Below are 18,580 nucleotides of genomic sequence, written 5' to 3' on the forward strand. Positions count from 1 at the left end.
TTATTGAATCTTTTATTCTGAGGTCATGTGATGACATCAGAATTTCTGGGTTTCTTTCATCCACCCCTGGTCGGAGTTGGATGGTAAGGAAGAGTCGGAGTTGGAGTCGGTAGATTTTTATGCGACTCCACAGCCCTGGTCTTTTGTTTGAACATCACGCAACTCTTGATTACTCACTCCCCACTATTGTTCAGCTTACATGTTCGGATGTGTTGCACGAAATTGACACATAGCTAGGCCTACTATTTATTTTGTGTTATTTCTGTGTTTGTTATATTGTGGTCATATGCACATAGTGAGGTTTATTTTTACAAAGATGCATATGGTAAAACAATAAAACGTGCTTTTATTTTGCCGGTATATTTTCACTTTACAGGATCATCTGGATTCCGACACTCCTAATTTCCTCTCAAAACAAAACCTTTTTGAGTCCACAGTCAGAATAAAATTATCGCGATACAAAGAAAATACTTATCAATAACTTAAATCTACTTATTCTAATAAGGGAAAGAGAGAAAAGGATAGATAATAGGATAGATAGAAATATAGTTTCAAGCAAGAATGGATACCCAAGTTGGCGATCAAAGTGGCAATGGTCGGATGATGTCATCCTGGATTGGGGGGGCGATTGTATGTGAAAGCCGATCAATATTTCGTTTGGCTTTTCAGTGTTCAGATGTCCTTAATCACGATACTTCTTTCCTCTTTGGGCCTTGTACCTTCTTTTCTTTCGAACCTTTCATTACATTCTCCAGTCAGTGCAAAAAAATGACCTGGAGACCTCTCCGACGTGTCTTCCCTTTTCCAGGTCTCAAGCAAAAAGTGACCCTCTCGTCTCTCCCTCTTGCCTCTGGGCTATTCCTTTCCTTTGTCCTCTAACCAGATCACCCATCAACCATACTTGGAAGAAAGTTCCAGGAAGTATAAACAAATGAAAAAAGGACAAAGAAGGAAGGAAGGAAAAATAGAAAAAAATATATAAAACATATATGAAAAAATAAAAAAATACATTGGTGTACCACCACAATATCTACGGAGACTTGAGAGACTCTATGTGATGATTTCTTGTAACCATGAACGAATCAAAAGACGATATAAGATTAACGAGAACATTTATTAGCTTACATACATTCGACTTGGATTTTACACAAATTGCGAAATTATACCCCAACTTATGTGAATTCAACTTACACAGTTATCGCTCAGTCCCACCTCGCTCGGTTATCACGTAAGTTCGAGGTATTACTGTAATTATATAAGAAAGGAATGAAACTGGAACCTTAATTAAATGAAAAGAAAACTCAAACAGCTTCAGCTAAATAGTAGTCTGAAAATGTACCTAATAAATCTTTATTTTTGACTTTGTTAACAAACAGTCTATTTTTTTTTAATATATATATTTATATATAATTGTAAATTCAAAATTTTGTGTTTTAAATATTTATATGATTTAATTTTTAGGCTTGATGATAATCAACCAGGAACTCCTTTAGCTGATGAACCACCTGTTGATTTAGAAACTGAGTTGGTTACAGATCAGAAATTGTCTACTGATGCATTGCAGAACACATTAGATTCTCCTTATGTTTCATCACTTCCTATTGATGGTGTTTGTATTGAAAGTCAAGGTGATAATTCACTATCTCCAAGAATGGATAATATATCAGGAAACACTATTATGACAATTACTACACGTGGTCCAAAATATATGCATTCGGTAAGTTAAAGCAAAAGATTTCATCATGTTAAAAATTAATGTCATTACATCATGTCATTACATATTAAACACTCTTAAATGCTAGTAAGTTTTAATGAGTCATTCCATAATATATTTTAAGAATATAGAATAGTTTTATATTTTTTTATGATTGGAATTCTTTAAAGATTAAATAAATTATTTTTAAAATTTTAGGGATTCAATACTTACAGTGGATGTCTTCAAAATCAACATTCAAGACAGTATCAGTCACGATCTAATTCTTCTAGAGGACCGTCCCATGGTAAATTTTGAATTGAATTTTAAATATGTGATTTATTGTACTAATTATGAATAAACAACTTTAACTTCAACTTATTACTTTCCTGGCTGTTATATATAACAAAAATAAAGTATGGTGATCAGTCAAAAAATGACCCCCAAGACATTTTTGGACTTAGAACAACTTGAAGCATCAAGAGAAATGCAAAAAAAAATATGGGGATAATTTCTGTGTGTATGGATGCTTGTGTGTGTGGTGCACAGTTTTGTTCACCCTGTTTGAAGATTAATAACCTGGGATATTACATCATCTTGTTAGAACCACATATGCTGCAATCCTTATATCAGTTTTAGGCAAAAGAAAGTTTTGTAACACTGTTCTATAGCAATAAGCAGTCAAAGTAACAACATTTTTGTTGTCATCTTCAAAGAGGGTCCAATGATGTCATCAGCCGAAATTACATACCAGTTACTTTACTAGGGTGAATAGGTCATTCATGAATTAATCTTGGGTTTTCTGTTACCCAGACTGACTATTCTGTTTGTTAACAGATCCACTTAAATCAAAATTATCTTTGTCACACATAATGAAATTTTCAAAGAAATTTGGGTTTTCAATACTCATCTGTAACACTTCTGAATTCCATTCATGGTGGCATTTATGGTCATTTTGCAACTGTAGTATTAAATGAATCTTGTATAAGTGAAACTGCAGATCCTTCCATAAAATTTTCCATGCAGTTGTTGAAGTAGCACCAATTTCTTGTGTTGTCTAACAAAGGTCCTGGATATATATCAACACTTTTCCTCATAGCATCAATGTTTTGTGGAGTAAATCTTGCAGAGTATATTGCATTTGAAAATTATTGATTATACTCTGAATTCTTGGCTTTGAAGTAACGATATATGTCCCAAAATAATCTCAGTTTTCTTTGATGATATATTTTGATTAAAAGTTTTAATAATTATAATAGAGCATTTGATACAGTCTGTAAAGAAATTATAAACTCAAGTGAAATTTCTCTGTGTTTTAATTTCTTTTCATCCACAGTTCGTTGTTGCTATATCTAATGATTTTAATTAGTGTTACGAATTTATAATGAAATAAACAAGTCTTTGTATTGTATCATTTTAATAAACAATCAAAAATTTTAATTGTTACAATTTTTTGTTGTAAACAATTTATAAACTCAAGGGTGAAAACTGATTATTACAGTTGAATGGAACAATCCATTCAACTGTAATAGTAATGTAAATTAGTATGTGTAACATTTTGGGTGAGTCTGAGAATTCAAACTAAAAAAGTGACAAAAATGCCAAGGGGAATAACCCTAACTGAAAGTGAAATATGAAAAATCTATTTCTTTAAGGGAAAAGGATGGCCAACTCGAAAAATTGCTTCAAAACTTGGTAGATCTCAAACTGCAGTACAAAATGTACTAAAAAAGGGTGACAATTATAACAAAATTAAACGTACAGGACGAAAACCAAGTCTGCAGCCTCGTGACCATTGCCGCATTGCTAGTCTTGCAACAAATGAATCATTGTCTACTCGTGAGATAGCTGCAGTTTTACCAACTCCAGTGTCCCACAAAACTGCGTGGAAAAGCTTGAGAAAGAATAAAACAATAAACTTTATGAAATTGAAGTCCAAACTAAAGCTAACAGAGTTACATCAGTCAACAAGGCTGCAATGGGCAAAAGATCATGTTACCTGGACAACTGAATGGAGAAAAATAGTTTTCTCAGATGAGAAAAAGTTTAACCTGGATGGTTTGGATGGCCAAGCATATTATTGGCATGATACAAGAAAGAATCCCAGGGTCAAATTCAGTAGACAACAAGGTGGAGGTTCAGTAATGATCTGGGCAGCAATTGGATATGAAGGAAAAACAATTTGGCATTTATTAATGGGCGAATGAATTCTGAGATGTACCAAGCTATCTTATATAAACATCTAATCCCTTTTTGTCCTCTCATTGGTGGTCAAGACTGGATTTATCAACAGGACAATGCATCTGTTCACAAGTCAGCCAGTACTACAAAGTGGTTTTCACGTGAAAAAATTGAAGTTATGGTTTGGCCAACACATAGTCCAGACCTTAATCCCATTGAAAACCTTTGGAGTCAACTTGTGGCATTAGTTTATTGCCGTGGAAAACAATACAACACATCCGATGAGCTTAAAGTTGCATTGTATAATGCCTGAGACAAAATTAAACTAAGTGACATTTAAAACCTGGTTGATTCAATGCCTAAACGAGTTGTAGAAGTAATTGAAAACAAGGGAGGGTCCACAAAGTATTAAAAACGTACTAAATCACCCTTGAGTTTATAAATTGTTTACAACAAAAAATTGTAACAATTAAAATTTTTGATTGTTTATTAAAATGATACAATACAAAGACTTGTTTACTTCATTATAAATTCTTAACACTAATTAAAATCATTAGATATAGCAACAATGAACTATGGATGAAAAAAAATTAAAACACAGAGAAATTTCACATGAGTTTATAATTTCTTTACAGACTGTAATGACAGCGTGTATAGCCTTTCCCTCCACTTTTCGAATTAACTGCAGCTGCTGCTCCCAGTGATATTTCTTGAGAAGAAATCTCATCTATGTAAAGTAACTTTTCTTTACAAATTACGAACTGATTACAGGTATAAAGCTGCTTGAGGGTACCATTTTTATTTGCTAATTTATAAAAGTTGGAGTCTTCTATTCCAACGACAATTGCCAACATATTTCGGGCATCTGTATGGCCACGGTCAACATCAGGGACTTGTAATTGTACAGTATCACCAATTTGAGCAGAAGGAAATGATAAAGAATTTGGTGACAGACTGTCGTTTCTGTCAACATTGGTTTCTCGGGTGTCGTTTCAACCTCCACCAAAGCTTATCTATGCTTGTTGACATACACCAGCAGTTGTTCAAATGTATAATAATATAACCAAATATTTGCTCTTTCACCAACATATTTTGTATGTGTTGACATTCACCGGAGAATATCGACATTCTCTAATTTCAGTCTTTCACAGTAACATATATATATAAATTTGATATTGAAGCACTTATGAAGTTGATAAGTCATTAAAAAAATGATTTATTTTTATTATACTGTATCAACTATGTTTGTACATATGATTAGATTCAAAACATATAGTAGGATAAGTAATTTTTTCAATTAATCTAATTTCTTACCTTCTTGTTATATATACTGGGTGTGTTACTTAGTAAAGTGACTTTAGTACAGCTGGATAAGCAACCCAGTGACAGTCTGTTACAAATTAAATGAATTGTCATTGGTTTGCTTATCCAGCTATTGATACATTAAAGCTGCTTTATATTTATATATTAATAGCAAAAACAACATTTAAAAAGAACAATTTTTCTAATTAAATTAGAAATGTACTGTACTTCAGAAGATTAATAGTATGAATATTTAAAGACAAAATGAAAAGTAATCTGTTTTCTGCAATTATTTATATGGTGCCATTTAATCATAATATGGAATATTGAAATCAGTTTTAATTCTTATAAAACATATAAAGTAAATTGAACAGTTTTGACAAACTATTAATATGTTATTAATTTAATTAAAAACATACATATCAAAATTATTTCAAATATTTTAAATATAAAAATATGATGAATTTAATATATTTTAGGGTGCTCGAATGGTGAGAGAATTATTTGAAATGGCCAGAAATAAAAAAGCCTGTTTAATTTTCTTTGATGAAATTGATGCAATTGGAGGTAAGATATTTGAAATATTTACAATTTTTTAATCAAATTAATTGAGTTGACTTTGAAAGAAATTGTATTTAAATTTCAGGAGCAAGATTTGATGATGGTGCAGGAGGAGATAATGAAGTCCAGAGAACTATGTTAGAATTGATTAATCAGTTGGATGGATTTGATCCAAGAGGCAATATTAAAGTACTTATGGCTACTAACCGGCCAGACATACTTGATCCTGCCCTTATGAGACCTGGTCGATTAGATCGTAAAATTGAATTTGGTTTACCAGATCTTGAGGTAATCATTTTAAGATATTTTTTAATGATAGTTAATAACATATTTTGTAGAAAATTATATGATTGTAAAAGTTTCTCATGTTTTGTTTCTGCAACAACCTGTTTTTAAACATTAATTTCTAATTAAATTTTTAATGTTTAGATGGAAACAAATTTTTTTTTTTATATCTAAGTCAGGGGTCGCCAAAGTGGTCGATATCGACCCCCAGGGGTCGATATAACATTATTAGGGGTCGATTATCAAGCTTAAGCTAAGGATAAGGGCGAGCTAAGGATCAAGCTTATCTGTTTCACTGATTGTCAGTTACAAAAATTATTATTAACGAATATACAATAAATGAAAAAAAAATGCAAAATTAAAAGAAATGTATTAAAATAGTAAGTATTTTGTTTTGCTTTTAACACAAACTTTTTGATGGGGTCGATGTGAGGTTTCGAAAACTTGTAGGGGGTCGACGATCAAAAAAGTTTGGCGACCCTTGATCTAAGTGGAATAACAAAACAATTAAATAACATTAAATAATACAGCATTTATAGAAAAAATGCAAATTTTAAAGTTTTTTAATATTTCTAAAATAAACACAAGTTTAATTAAATACATAATTTATTCATTTTATTATTACTTTATTTATTTTGTTTACATACCTACATTTTGATTACTTATGCAAATTTTATTATTTTGAGATTGCAATAATTGAGATATTAAAGTACAGTTGACATATTATTAAGAATGATAGGTAGATTATGAAAGTGGAAATTTGATAAAACACAGATTTTTGTTGTTTCAAACATAACGTTGAGAAAAGATATTACCTAATAAATTAGTGACTGACATAGCTCAACCCACCAAATGAACGTTTGTTTTGATGCTATTAAGACTTATTTATACCAAAAAAATTTATTGTGTGTAAACAAAACAGTGAATAGTTTATTACCTGTTATTTTTATTATGATTATTACTCAGTTATATCAATTAATTTTATAGATGATTCAATAATTATTTAAAAATGATCAATTTATTTTAAAAAATTTTGGCATTTTTTTTGTTGTTCATGTAATAATTAGCATATTCAGTTAAAACTTAATTTAATTATTTAGATTTTGCATTAGAATTTTATCACATCCATTAAATTAAAATGAATATTTGATATCATATCAAGAGAGAATTATTTTTTAATAATCTGTCTATATTTTTTAATAATAGTAATAATTTTTCTAATGTTTTTATCATGTAAACATATTTAAATAAGTTTTCAGAAATCTTAAAATATTCAACTATTCAACAATATTTATTTAAGAAATTCTTTCAGCTTTTTTTGAAGTTCGTTCATCATATTACATTAACATAAAGTATTTGAAATAAATATAAAATTCAAACTAGTTGAGTTAAGATTCAGATATAAACAAATAATCTAATTAATATGAAATACTTCTTTAAAAATCCAAATTTCATTTCTTAATGTTTTCAATATAATCCTTTATAATATATTTAATTATTTAAATTTCTAGAAGGAATAGTTTTCAACAATCTAATTCTCTCAATTTCAACTGGTAAAAATATATAATTTCTTATATAAAATATAAATTAACACTTCACAGAAAATTTTTAAATTATAAAAAATTAATATTTTAAAGATTTAATATTTTATTTTGTTTTTCTTAGTGCTAAAGTGTTAAAAAATTTTTTTAAATCAAAAATTTAAATTTATAAACAAAACTTTTATGTTTTATTTGTGCTTCATGCTTTTTAATCTTTAATCTGTTAAAAATTTTATAATTTAAAAATTCCCTACAGTGTTTATTTTATGTAAAGAAGTATAGGAATTTTATAAGCAGTTAAGATGGAGAGAGTTAATCATTCAAAGACTGTTTTTAACTTTGTTCTTAGCATTTTAATTAATTAAGAGATTGAATATATTGAGAATGGAACAATATACTTGGAAAATATAAGTAAACTCTGAATACCTACTAGAGGTAGCTGTTAGGCACCATCTCTTATCTAAGTTAATAATTATTACTTAAATAATTTGTTAAATAATTTAAATCATCTGGTAGAAAAGAAATGGCCCAGGGTGGGGCTTGAACCCGCAACTTCCACTTACTGTGTAATGCACTTGCCAGTTATAAAATAGCAGATTTATAGCTTGAGTATTTAAGGCTATCATTTGGCTATACAGTATATCTATATATACATCTGGCTTCAGGTGGTTTAATATATTTATGTAAAATCTGAATTTGAAAAAAACTTTTTTTTATTAAAATAAGATATATTATATTAAGATGTAAATGTAAATAAAATGAAACTTTTGTTCATCATATTTAGACTGTCAACATTAATTATGAATTAGATGACAAAATGAATTTTTAAATGAAAACTTTCAGATTTATTTGAAACAAAAATTATTTTAGACTTGATTTTTTAAAAATTCATTTATTCATTTTTGATAAATTAATTAATTAATATCTTAGTATTATTCAAATAATTTTATCATAAAGATATTGAACAGTTTTACATTCTTATTTGGAAATTAAATTTTAATTTTGTCCAAGTCAGTTTCATTAGCTTTTGCTAAAATACATTAATTATCAACCATAAATTTATAAATCATGCTTTATTAAGAAATGATTGATTTTATATTTTTTTATTTTGCTATTTGTTGTTAATGCATAAAAGTTTTTTCGTTAGGGTCGTACTCATATATTCAAAATACACGCTCGTTCAATGAGTGTAGAACGAGACATCAGATTTGATCTCTTAGCTCGTCTTTGTCCCAATAGTACAGGTAAGAATTTAATTTTAAGACATTTCTAATTGATTTAAATAAAACAAAAATATAATTGATATATTTTGTTACAGGTGCTGAAATTCGTAGTGTTTGTACAGAAGCTGGCATGTTTGCAATTCGTGCAAGACGTAAAGTAGCAACTGAGAAAGATTTCTTAGAAGCTATCAATAAAGTTATTAAGTCTTATGCAAAATTTAGTGCAACACCACGTTACATGACTTACAATTAAAATATTTATTATATAAGAAATAATGGGGGAGTAGAATTCTTTTTATAAACAAATAATTCTTGTAAATATGGTTTGCTTTCAAATAAATCTTTTAAAACTGAATTTTTGAATATCTGAAGTCTTTTTTTTTGTTTTTTTAAATAATAATAATTGCTATTGTGGTTTTAAGTGTTTTTCAAAATCACAGATTTATTATTATTATGAATTATAAAAAAAGCAATTTTCTGTTTAAATGATACAGAAGTACTGAGATAAAGTCCTTTGATTCATCAGCCACAAACAGAAACTAGTATGATTTTATATTATTGAATGAATATATTTTAATAGAGTAATTAAATTTTAAACATTGGGAAAGTAATAATTTTTTTTACAGTTATTTTAAATAATTTTATAAGATTCTATTTGGCCAAAATTTTTAATTAAAATTTAAAAACATATCAGTTGTGAATTATTGAAACAAGTTGAATTACAGAAATCTTAAATTTTTGGAAAATTTTATATTAATTAATTGAAACAATTTAAACTTTTTAAAAATAACAATGGACAAATGTAACTTTCAGAATACCTAGAAAATCTGTAAAAATAACTGAAAATATTTGTTGTATTATGAGAATAAATAAAGAGTAAGTTTCTAAATATTTTGTTTAAATTTTACATTTTTTTATATTTTAAAACCTTAAAAAATTACTGATTATTAATAGTTTCGTATACCGCAATCACAATTTTATGGTTTGCAGAAATTATTTATCTAATAATGAGTTATCTATAAAAAAAAATCTATTTTTTCCCCCTCTAGAATTTAGTATTTGTTTAACAAACTTTACAGATGTATCATGAAAATGTCTAAATTCTTTTTATTTAATTTAGAAAATTATAAATTTTTAAAAACTTTTATTTTTATTTGTTTACAGTAATTTTGTAGGAAGTTAAGAGTAATAAATATACAATTGCTTATTAGTCTGCTTTCACATAATCTGATTGTTTGTCTGGAAAGGTAAAACCTGGGCATTGAATGTCAGCCGGATGAGTAGGAGGGCATTGTGGGAAATCAAACTTTCCGCACCATGAGTGTCCGCTTGGTGTGAAAAGTGTCATGCCTCGCAACTGGAGCAGATGCGAGTCTTCACACGATCCAGGTATTTGTTTGGATAGATCGTGTGAAGTGGCCTTAAAGAAACAGTTTATTATTATTATTTTTTAAACTTTAATAGATTATTACTTGATAAAAATCTGTCAAATGTTTATTACATTAAATCTATATACATTTTTTAAATTTAATTATTACTGTTTTTGTAATTAATCTTATAATTATTAGAATGATTTTTGTTTTTTGCAAAATGTTTTTGAAATAACTCGTTTGTTTCAGATGCAAAACAGAATATTTTTTATAAATTTATAATATTTCTACATAATTATTATATTTTAAATAATATACAGCACTTATTTTTATTTATAAAAGTTTTTGCCAAAAAAGGCAAATCCTATAATAATTTTTACTGGAAAATAATTTAAAATTTATTACAAAAAAAGGGGAAAAAACTATAATTTTAACATAAACAAATATTTAGCCTTTTATTCTTATGAAATTTGATACTCAATGACACTTTTTATACATTAATTTGAATATGTTTTTAGTGTTTAATGCTGATAAAAATCTAAATAGAAATTTAATTAACATAACTATAAAAATAAGTAAATGTCATGTATTTATTGAAGCAATCTCCAGGGACACAAGTTGAGGAATTTTGACTACTGTAACAATAGATTTTGTTTCTCTTAGTTTGCATTATCGCTGATTCAAATCCCACGTTGAATGTAACCATTTGTTTGTGTTGGATTTTAATGAAAATTGTTCTTTGAAACAAAAAAAATTTTGCATTTTCGTTCCTGAATGTATTAAAATAGAATTTAAAAGAAATTGAATGAACTTGAAGAATAAAAAATGTTCTGCTTATTGTGATTAAAGATTATATTTTAATAAATTCTCTTGAAAAAATAGTTTACAGGAAATTAGGATCATGTAGAAGTATTATCAGACTTTGTAGTTTTATTCTTATTTAGCTAAAGTTATTTGATTAAATCAGTAAATTTAAATTGTTAAACAGACTTTTAAATTATTTTGATTAGCAAGTTTGTGCGCTATAGCAGATGTGTAAGAGAATAGATACAGTATAAATACAATTTAATCTTAATGATAGAACACACTAAAAACTTTCTTTTTATTATAAAATTATGATACATTAATGAATATATGAATTATGAATACAAATTATATATATTGTATATAGTCATCATCCAATTCTATATTGAATATAAAATAATGTTTAAATAAAAATAATTTGAGAATTATTTTTAATATTATTATATTAAAATATATTATGTTAGATTTATACAGAACAGTATTTATTTAATTTATTTGGATTAGCCAGACTTTGAAATATGCAAATATAAGCATTATTTTTTATATTTATGTGATTGTCTGAGGTTATTGCATGTTTTTGGTAGTATTCTGTTATATAACTTCTTTTAGCTTATCATTGAATCAGCAATTGAACATATTATTTAATCAATTAAATGTACAAAAAATATTGTACTATTAATGGAATATGCAAATTTATATAATGATTAATGATCAAGAACAGTTTTTGTTGCTATTTTTGCACTGTAGGCACTAAGAAGGTCCTTTTTCTAGGGCCATTATGGGTTTGGCCGCACCTACGGCGGGGCAGCCAGATGACGAGGGACAAGATGATGTATCTGAACAATAAAAATATTATATTTGTAAAATAAACTGTATTGGAAGGAACAATTATTATTAGTTGATAACCATTAAAAGAATAATTTTAATCATGTTTGTTTAGAAAGAAAAATTAATTTATCATATTTATTCAATTGTAAAATGCCATTGAATCTAAGATGTACCTTAATTTCTACATGCTCACTGACAGATATTCTTCTTGAAAAATAGATAATTTGAGTCAAATTTATGTCAACAGAAATTCTGTTGACATAAATTTATCTATTTTTTCATTCAGTGACATAAATCAGAACATAGACATAAAACAGAATCAGTTCAATAGAGTTGATTCTGCTGACATAAATTTGTTCAATATTTATTTCATAGTAATATAAGTTATATATCACTGTTGTCTGTGGTATTGAAGTCAGAAATCTCTTCACTTTCCATGCTAGACTAGACTCTTCTGAGTCAACACTGGATTCTATGTTTACATCATTTCACATATTTAAAGCATTGGGAATTGCAATATTTCTGTGTGCTATGCAGTTTTTTTGGGATATTATTAATCCAGGTAATTACGACATTACTTTAATGGACTAATGAGATTGAGCTAAGTTGACCTCTTATATATTTACTATTATGAATGTTGGTCTAATAAAACGATTAAAATGATGCAATGGAATTAGTGACGTCTAATTACAGAAATAAGACATACGGCACTAGAAATCGCTAGTAATGATTTATTGCATCAAATCTAAGATGCATATGCATCCTATTTTCAGGGATACTAAAACTGAAGAAAATGTCATACATTGGAATAAATATGATAATATAAATGAACAAAAGATGTTGCACAGTATCACGATCCTAAAAGGAATGAGGCAACAACTGAGAGAGAGAGAATTTTACAGATGTAGAGTGAAATCAGACACTGCTACTCTTTGGTGACAATAGAAATGATGATTTATATAAATTAAAAATTCAATTTTCAGGATGGCCATAAAATTTCTATACAAGATTTACCCTTGGTCTTGGCAATAAATTCATCAGACAACGGATTACAGGTGAATCTAACAGGATGAAGTTGACTTAACAAATGACAGTTTACTTTGAGGCATTGCAAAAAAAAGATTTCTGCCTTACAACATTTGAAAACTTAAAAAGCTATTAGTTAGAGACTATTTTAATACGACAATCAGCTATCAATGTAGTTGATGGTAACCAGAAAAATATAGTGAAAAAATTAAAATTTGTGCGTTAAAGACTAACTACTATGTATAAGGACTTTTTAAACATTCTGTAAGAGTAATTTTAAAGTCTAACTTCAAATAGATAATTATATAAATTAAAAAGTGTTTTTTAAAAATGCATTTTATGATTGTGGAGAGATTAATATTAAGATGTCAAATAAATTTGATAATTTAAACGTAGTTAAAAATAAAACTCAAATGTATTGCTAAAAAAATTCCTTTAATTTGTTGACGGAAGAATGTTTTTGAAACTTGTCACAGCTCATTAAAAGCTAAAATATTGAGAACATTTTCAAACAACTTTTAAAAAAGTTGAAACTGGACTTATGGATTTTGCCAAAGAAGTCCTTAATAAATTAAAGGACTTCTTTAGTGAAAGTTTGAGATTTTATGTTTTGTATATTACTTAACAGTGAGAACAATTTCTTAATATACAAAAATATAAAATCTGAAAGTTTTGTTAAAGAAGCGATAAAATGGCAAAGTTTCATATGAACATTTATTTATATATTTAAATATTTTAAAAAGTTATCTATATATTAAAAAGTGAGACAAATGAAATCAGTTTCTGGTACGAAATTATAAAAAATCCAATGTTTTGGTGTTAAAAAATTTGATATTTTATAGTTTTTTTTCATTGAAAATTCATTTTCTACGAGATAATTTTGGTTTTCCTCATTTAGTAAATTTTCATCCATATCTTTCTACTCTATTAAAGCATTAATAGACCTTGTCCCAGAGAGAATATGAAATTATATTTAGACTAGAATTGAATTTCTATATATTAATGGCATTTCCAAATTGTCATATTGATAATTCAGTAGATGAATTATCAATGTAATGTATATTTTAATTGTAACCAAAGCATTTGATGTATATTAAGATGTGATTGTGATTGGTATAATGAGTTATGAATTGTTTTGTTGAGGTTATTTCTTCATTGACTTGTTTAATTATTGGATAGATGTATGAATCTTAGTCTTTAGTATTTTCTTTATTGTTCATATACATATAATAATTTAATTATATATTCATTTTAGTTTTAATTGATTTAGTTTGTTATTAATTATAGATTACAGTTATTAATAAACATTGATTAATATTATGCCTATTCTTTAGCATTGATGAATTTTAGTCTCATTTTCTGAATATTGTTTACTTCTACAGATTCTAAAATCCCTTTCATTGTGGAAAAAAGTTTAAATGGACGTTTACACAATGAGCATAGATCAAAATAAAGTTTGGAAAATCTTAAAAATATGGCTTTCGGCCAAGATTTTTTTAGACAATGACCTTGGCATAGTATAAAGATTGTCACAAGAAAGAAAAGAAAATCAATATTACAGTTACTTTGAAACCCAGTCTTTATACACAATAAAATGTTTGTAGTTTGATTTTAGTGTAATATTGATCAGTGACATGAAATGGAAAATAAATGTGTTTGAAGGGAAAAAATGTTTTTGAATTCAGAATAAATTTTAATGTTTGAAAAATTATTTTCCTAAATATATTAGATGAATTAATTATATAGAAAGTTTAATAATGAAGAAATTATAGCCTATAAATTTCATAAGAATGATAAAAAGTAGCCATAAATTTTAACACTCAAAGGAGAATAATCTTTTTTTTTTTTTAAATAGTTGAATATTAAAATATGATATATTGTTATTTTAGTTTTAATTAAATTATATGCTAGTTAACTCCATTATAATTTTATTTTATAATAATTTTATGATGTATAAAATGTATATCTAGAAAATTATCTTAAATTTATTTCATGGGTATAATATAAAACTATTTTAAAATAAAATTATTGGATGGAATAAATTTAAAAATTATTAAAATTATCATGATTTATTATAAAGCACTGAAATTTAAAGTTTGACATATTTTATATAATTTTTTGGAGACAAAATGAAACAAATACTAGATTCTAAGCATTTTTAGACTTCTTAGGTCCGTCATTAATGTATAAGGTCATAAAATAAACAAAAAATTTCACAAAAATAAAAAAAAACAATGAAAGAAAACATTTTGGAATGCTTTTGAAATGCTTCATCTGCTTTAAAACTTAAGAAATGTTTCCAGAATCTTTTTTTTTGAATATTTTTATTCTGGGTTTATCCTATGATAATGAACTGAGGAAGTCCAAAAACATTTGGAAGTTGTATTTACTGTATTCTGTTTATTTTTATAATAGGATTATACATATTTTTTAATTGTGATGGTTTGATATAATCTTGATTTAAACCATGAAATAATTTTAAAAATCATTTTTATTTCTTTTTGCATATTTTTATTTTGTAAAGCAGAATACCAAGATCTTTTCTTCATAATACAGTACTTCTTATATATCAATCTCATAACTACAGTTAATCATAGATTATCTATTTAGAATATATTCTAAACCATCTGACTTTTAAGAGGTTGAATCTTGATGCTACATTGACACGCACCCCTCTGAAATATCCAAAATATAACAACTTTTATATTTTAAATGATACAGAACGTTTGTATTACAGGAAATCATTATTTTGTAACTGTACTTTTGTCCCGGCCGGGGATATAGAGATTTACACGTTAAGGAATTCGGTTAATTCGAAATATGGCTACTTCGAAATTCGAAGTGAAAATTCTGTTCGAACGTGAGTTAGATCGTTCGTTTAGATCGAAGTGCCTCCATGCTGTAAGAGAACAATAGACCAAGAACAACTCTTATCTGGTCAATATGGCTTTGCTTTTATAGTAACACCCTTACACATGGACTGTCCTTTATTCTTTTATCTCATAAAATACAACTTGGTTTCCGGATTGCAAAATTGGGCGACTTATTAGTAGCAGATTGAGTAGCCTAGGCAAAGGGCGCTAGGCTACTACATTTGGGTGACTTATTACTTCTTGGGCCACTTTAAAAATAATTTGGATTGAGGAATTCTGCTTTACTTTTTATAAAACCTATCTGGAGACCTGTGAGGTACTCACCGGACTCGTGCTATTTACCTGCAGTTTGTATATATTATTATTATTTAACGAAAATAGTATTCTCTATATGTATCCGTACTCTGTTTCCTTAACAAATTACATCAGTTACTTGGCATTTGGCATATTGTACAGAAATCTGTCAATCTCGGATAATTCGAAACAGCAATTATTTCGTTCAGGAAATCAGATGGGGGTTTGCAAGCTTTTTCTTCGTCAGGCAAGATGCTTAGTCTGTAAAACTAAGCAAATTGCCTTGTATTGTACTGTACTTTTTTCTAATATCGATTGTTTCATCTATTCTAATTTAAATATAGGAATCTGTTATGTGTATACGTAAATCCTTCACAATCTTCAAAAACATGGAGGATATTGAGAACACAACTGTATAAAGGAAATTTTAAGTTCAAACTTTTTCATTTCATCCTTTCTTAATGTGGATTTGCAAGGAACCGATCTGGCGCACCACTTTTCTAAGAAATTTTTTCAAAGCAAAGTTCTGCACCTTCACAAATGGAATGGTGGCAAGTCAAAAGACAGAACAGAGTTTAATTAAAGAAAAATTCATCCTAATGTGTAGAAGAATCTCCTACCCGATGGTTCCGTTGATTTTCGTTGGAAGTACAGTACTTGCGCGTTTTTATTTGTCGTTTTCCTTTTAATTTTCGGCGTAAATAATAGTTATATTGTGCTGCTTAGCTGATACATCAACATGCTACAGGAAACCTACAAATGATCGAATAAATTAGTGTAACTCGAAATAGTATATCGCTATTGAATTGCACAGCTTGCTTATCTTTTTCTCCAAGCTTGNCAAACTAGTTGAGTTAAGATTCAGATATAAACAAATAATCTAATTAATATGAAATACTTCTTTAAAAATCCAAATTTCATTTCTTAATGTTTTCAATATAATCCTTTATAATATATTTAATTATTTAAATTTCTAGAAGGAATAGTTTTCAACAATCTAATTCTCTCAATTTCAACTGGTAAAAATATATAATTTCTTATATAAAATATAAATTAACACTTCACAGAAAATTTTTAAATTATAAAAAATTAATATTTTAAAGATTTAATATTTTATTTTGTTTTTCTTAGTGCTAAAGTGTTAAAAAATTTTTTTAAATCAAAAATTTAAATTTATAAACAAAACTTTTATGTTTTATTTGTGCTTCATGCTTTTTAATCTTTAATCTGTTAAAAATTTTATAATTTAAAAATTCCCTACAGTGTTTATTTTATGTAAAGAAGTATAGGAATTTTATAAGCAGTTAAGATGGAGAGAGTTAATCATTCAAAGACTGTTTTTAACTTTGTTCTTAGCATTTTAATTAATTAAGAGATTGAATATATTGAGAATGGAACAATATACTTGGAAAATATAAGTAAACTCTGAATACCTACTAGAGGTAGCTGTTAGGCACCATCTCTTATCTAAGTTAATAATTATTACTTAAATAATTTGTTAAATAATTTAAATCATCTGGTAGAAAAGAAATGGCCCAGGGTGGGGCTTGAACCCGCAACTTCCACTTACTGTGTAATGCACTTGCCAGTTATAAAATAGCAGATTTATAGCTTGAGTATTTAAGGCTATCATTTGGCTATACAGTATATCTATATATACATCTGGCTTCAGGTGGTTTAATATATTTATGTAAAATCTGAATTTGAAAAAAACTTTTTTTTATTAAAATAAGATATATTATATTAAGATGTAAATGTAAATAAAATGAAACTTTTGTTCATCATATTTAGACTGTCAACATTAATTATGAATTAGATGACAAAATGAATTTTTAAATGAAAACTTTCAGATTTATTTGAAACAAAAATTATTTTAGACTTGATTTTTTAAAAATTCATTTATTCATTTTTGATAAATTAATTAATTAATATCTTAGTATTATTCAAATAATTTTATCATAAAGATATTGAACAGTTTTACATTCTTATTTGGAAATTAAATTTTAATTTTGTCCAAGTCAGTTTCATTAGCTTTTGCTAAAATACATTAATTATCAACCATAAATTTATAAATCATGCTTTATTAAGAAATGATTGATTTTATATTTTTTTATTTTGCTATTTGTTGTTAATGCATAAAAGTTTTTTCGTTAGGGTCGTACTCATATATTCAAAATACACGCTCGTTCAATGAGTGTAGAACGAGACATCAGATTTGATCTCTTAGCTCGTCTTTGTCCCAATAGTACAGGTAAGAATTTAATTTTAAGACATTTCTAATTGATTTAAATAAAACAAAAATATAATTGATATATTTTGTTACAGGTGCTGAAATTCGTAGTGTTTGTACAGAAGCTGGCATGTTTGCAATTCGTGCAAGACGTAAAGTAGCAACTGAGAAAGATTTCTTAGAAGCTATCAATAAAGTTATTAAGTCTTATGCAAAATTTAGTGCAACACCACGTTACATGACTTACAATTAAAATATTTATTATATAAGAAATAATGGGGGAGTAGAATTCTTTTTATAAACAAATAATTCTTGTAAATATGGTTTGCTTTCAAATAAATCTTTTAAAACTGAATTTTTGAATATCTG

The 18,580-nt window shown here is 27.0% G+C and overlaps 1 protein-coding gene and 1 long non-coding RNA gene across 2 annotated transcripts in view; both read left to right on the plus strand.

The window, feature by feature from the left end:
- LOC111622725 (26S proteasome regulatory subunit 7) overlaps positions 1–9,135 on the plus strand; it is a 16,228-nt gene extending 7,093 nt beyond the window's left edge. Inside the window, exons 3-6 of the mRNA XM_023365143.1 lie at positions 5,656–5,743; positions 5,823–6,025; positions 8,711–8,807; positions 8,882–9,135. Coding sequence (XP_023220911.1) covers positions 5,656–5,743; positions 5,823–6,025; positions 8,711–8,807; positions 8,882–9,039 — 546 coding nt within the window. The 3' untranslated portion in view covers positions 9,040–9,135. The remainder of the gene's footprint in view (positions 1–5,655; positions 5,744–5,822; positions 6,026–8,710; positions 8,808–8,881) is intronic.
- Positions 9,136–18,097: 8,962 nt separating this feature from the next.
- Positions 18,098–18,378, plus strand: LOC111622712. The gene is made up of 2 exons (XR_002756320.1): positions 18,098–18,232; positions 18,307–18,378. It is a non-coding gene; the product is annotated as an uncharacterized LOC111622712 (long non-coding RNA).
- Positions 18,379–18,580: the final 202 nt, after the last annotated feature.

The sequence above is a fragment of the Centruroides sculpturatus genome, unplaced genomic scaffold (assembly GCF_000671375.1).
Source record: "Centruroides sculpturatus isolate CEXI.00-Female unplaced genomic scaffold, Cexi_2.0 scaffold307, whole genome shotgun sequence".
Lineage (NCBI taxonomy): Eukaryota > Metazoa > Arthropoda > Arachnida > Scorpiones > Buthidae > Centruroides > Centruroides sculpturatus.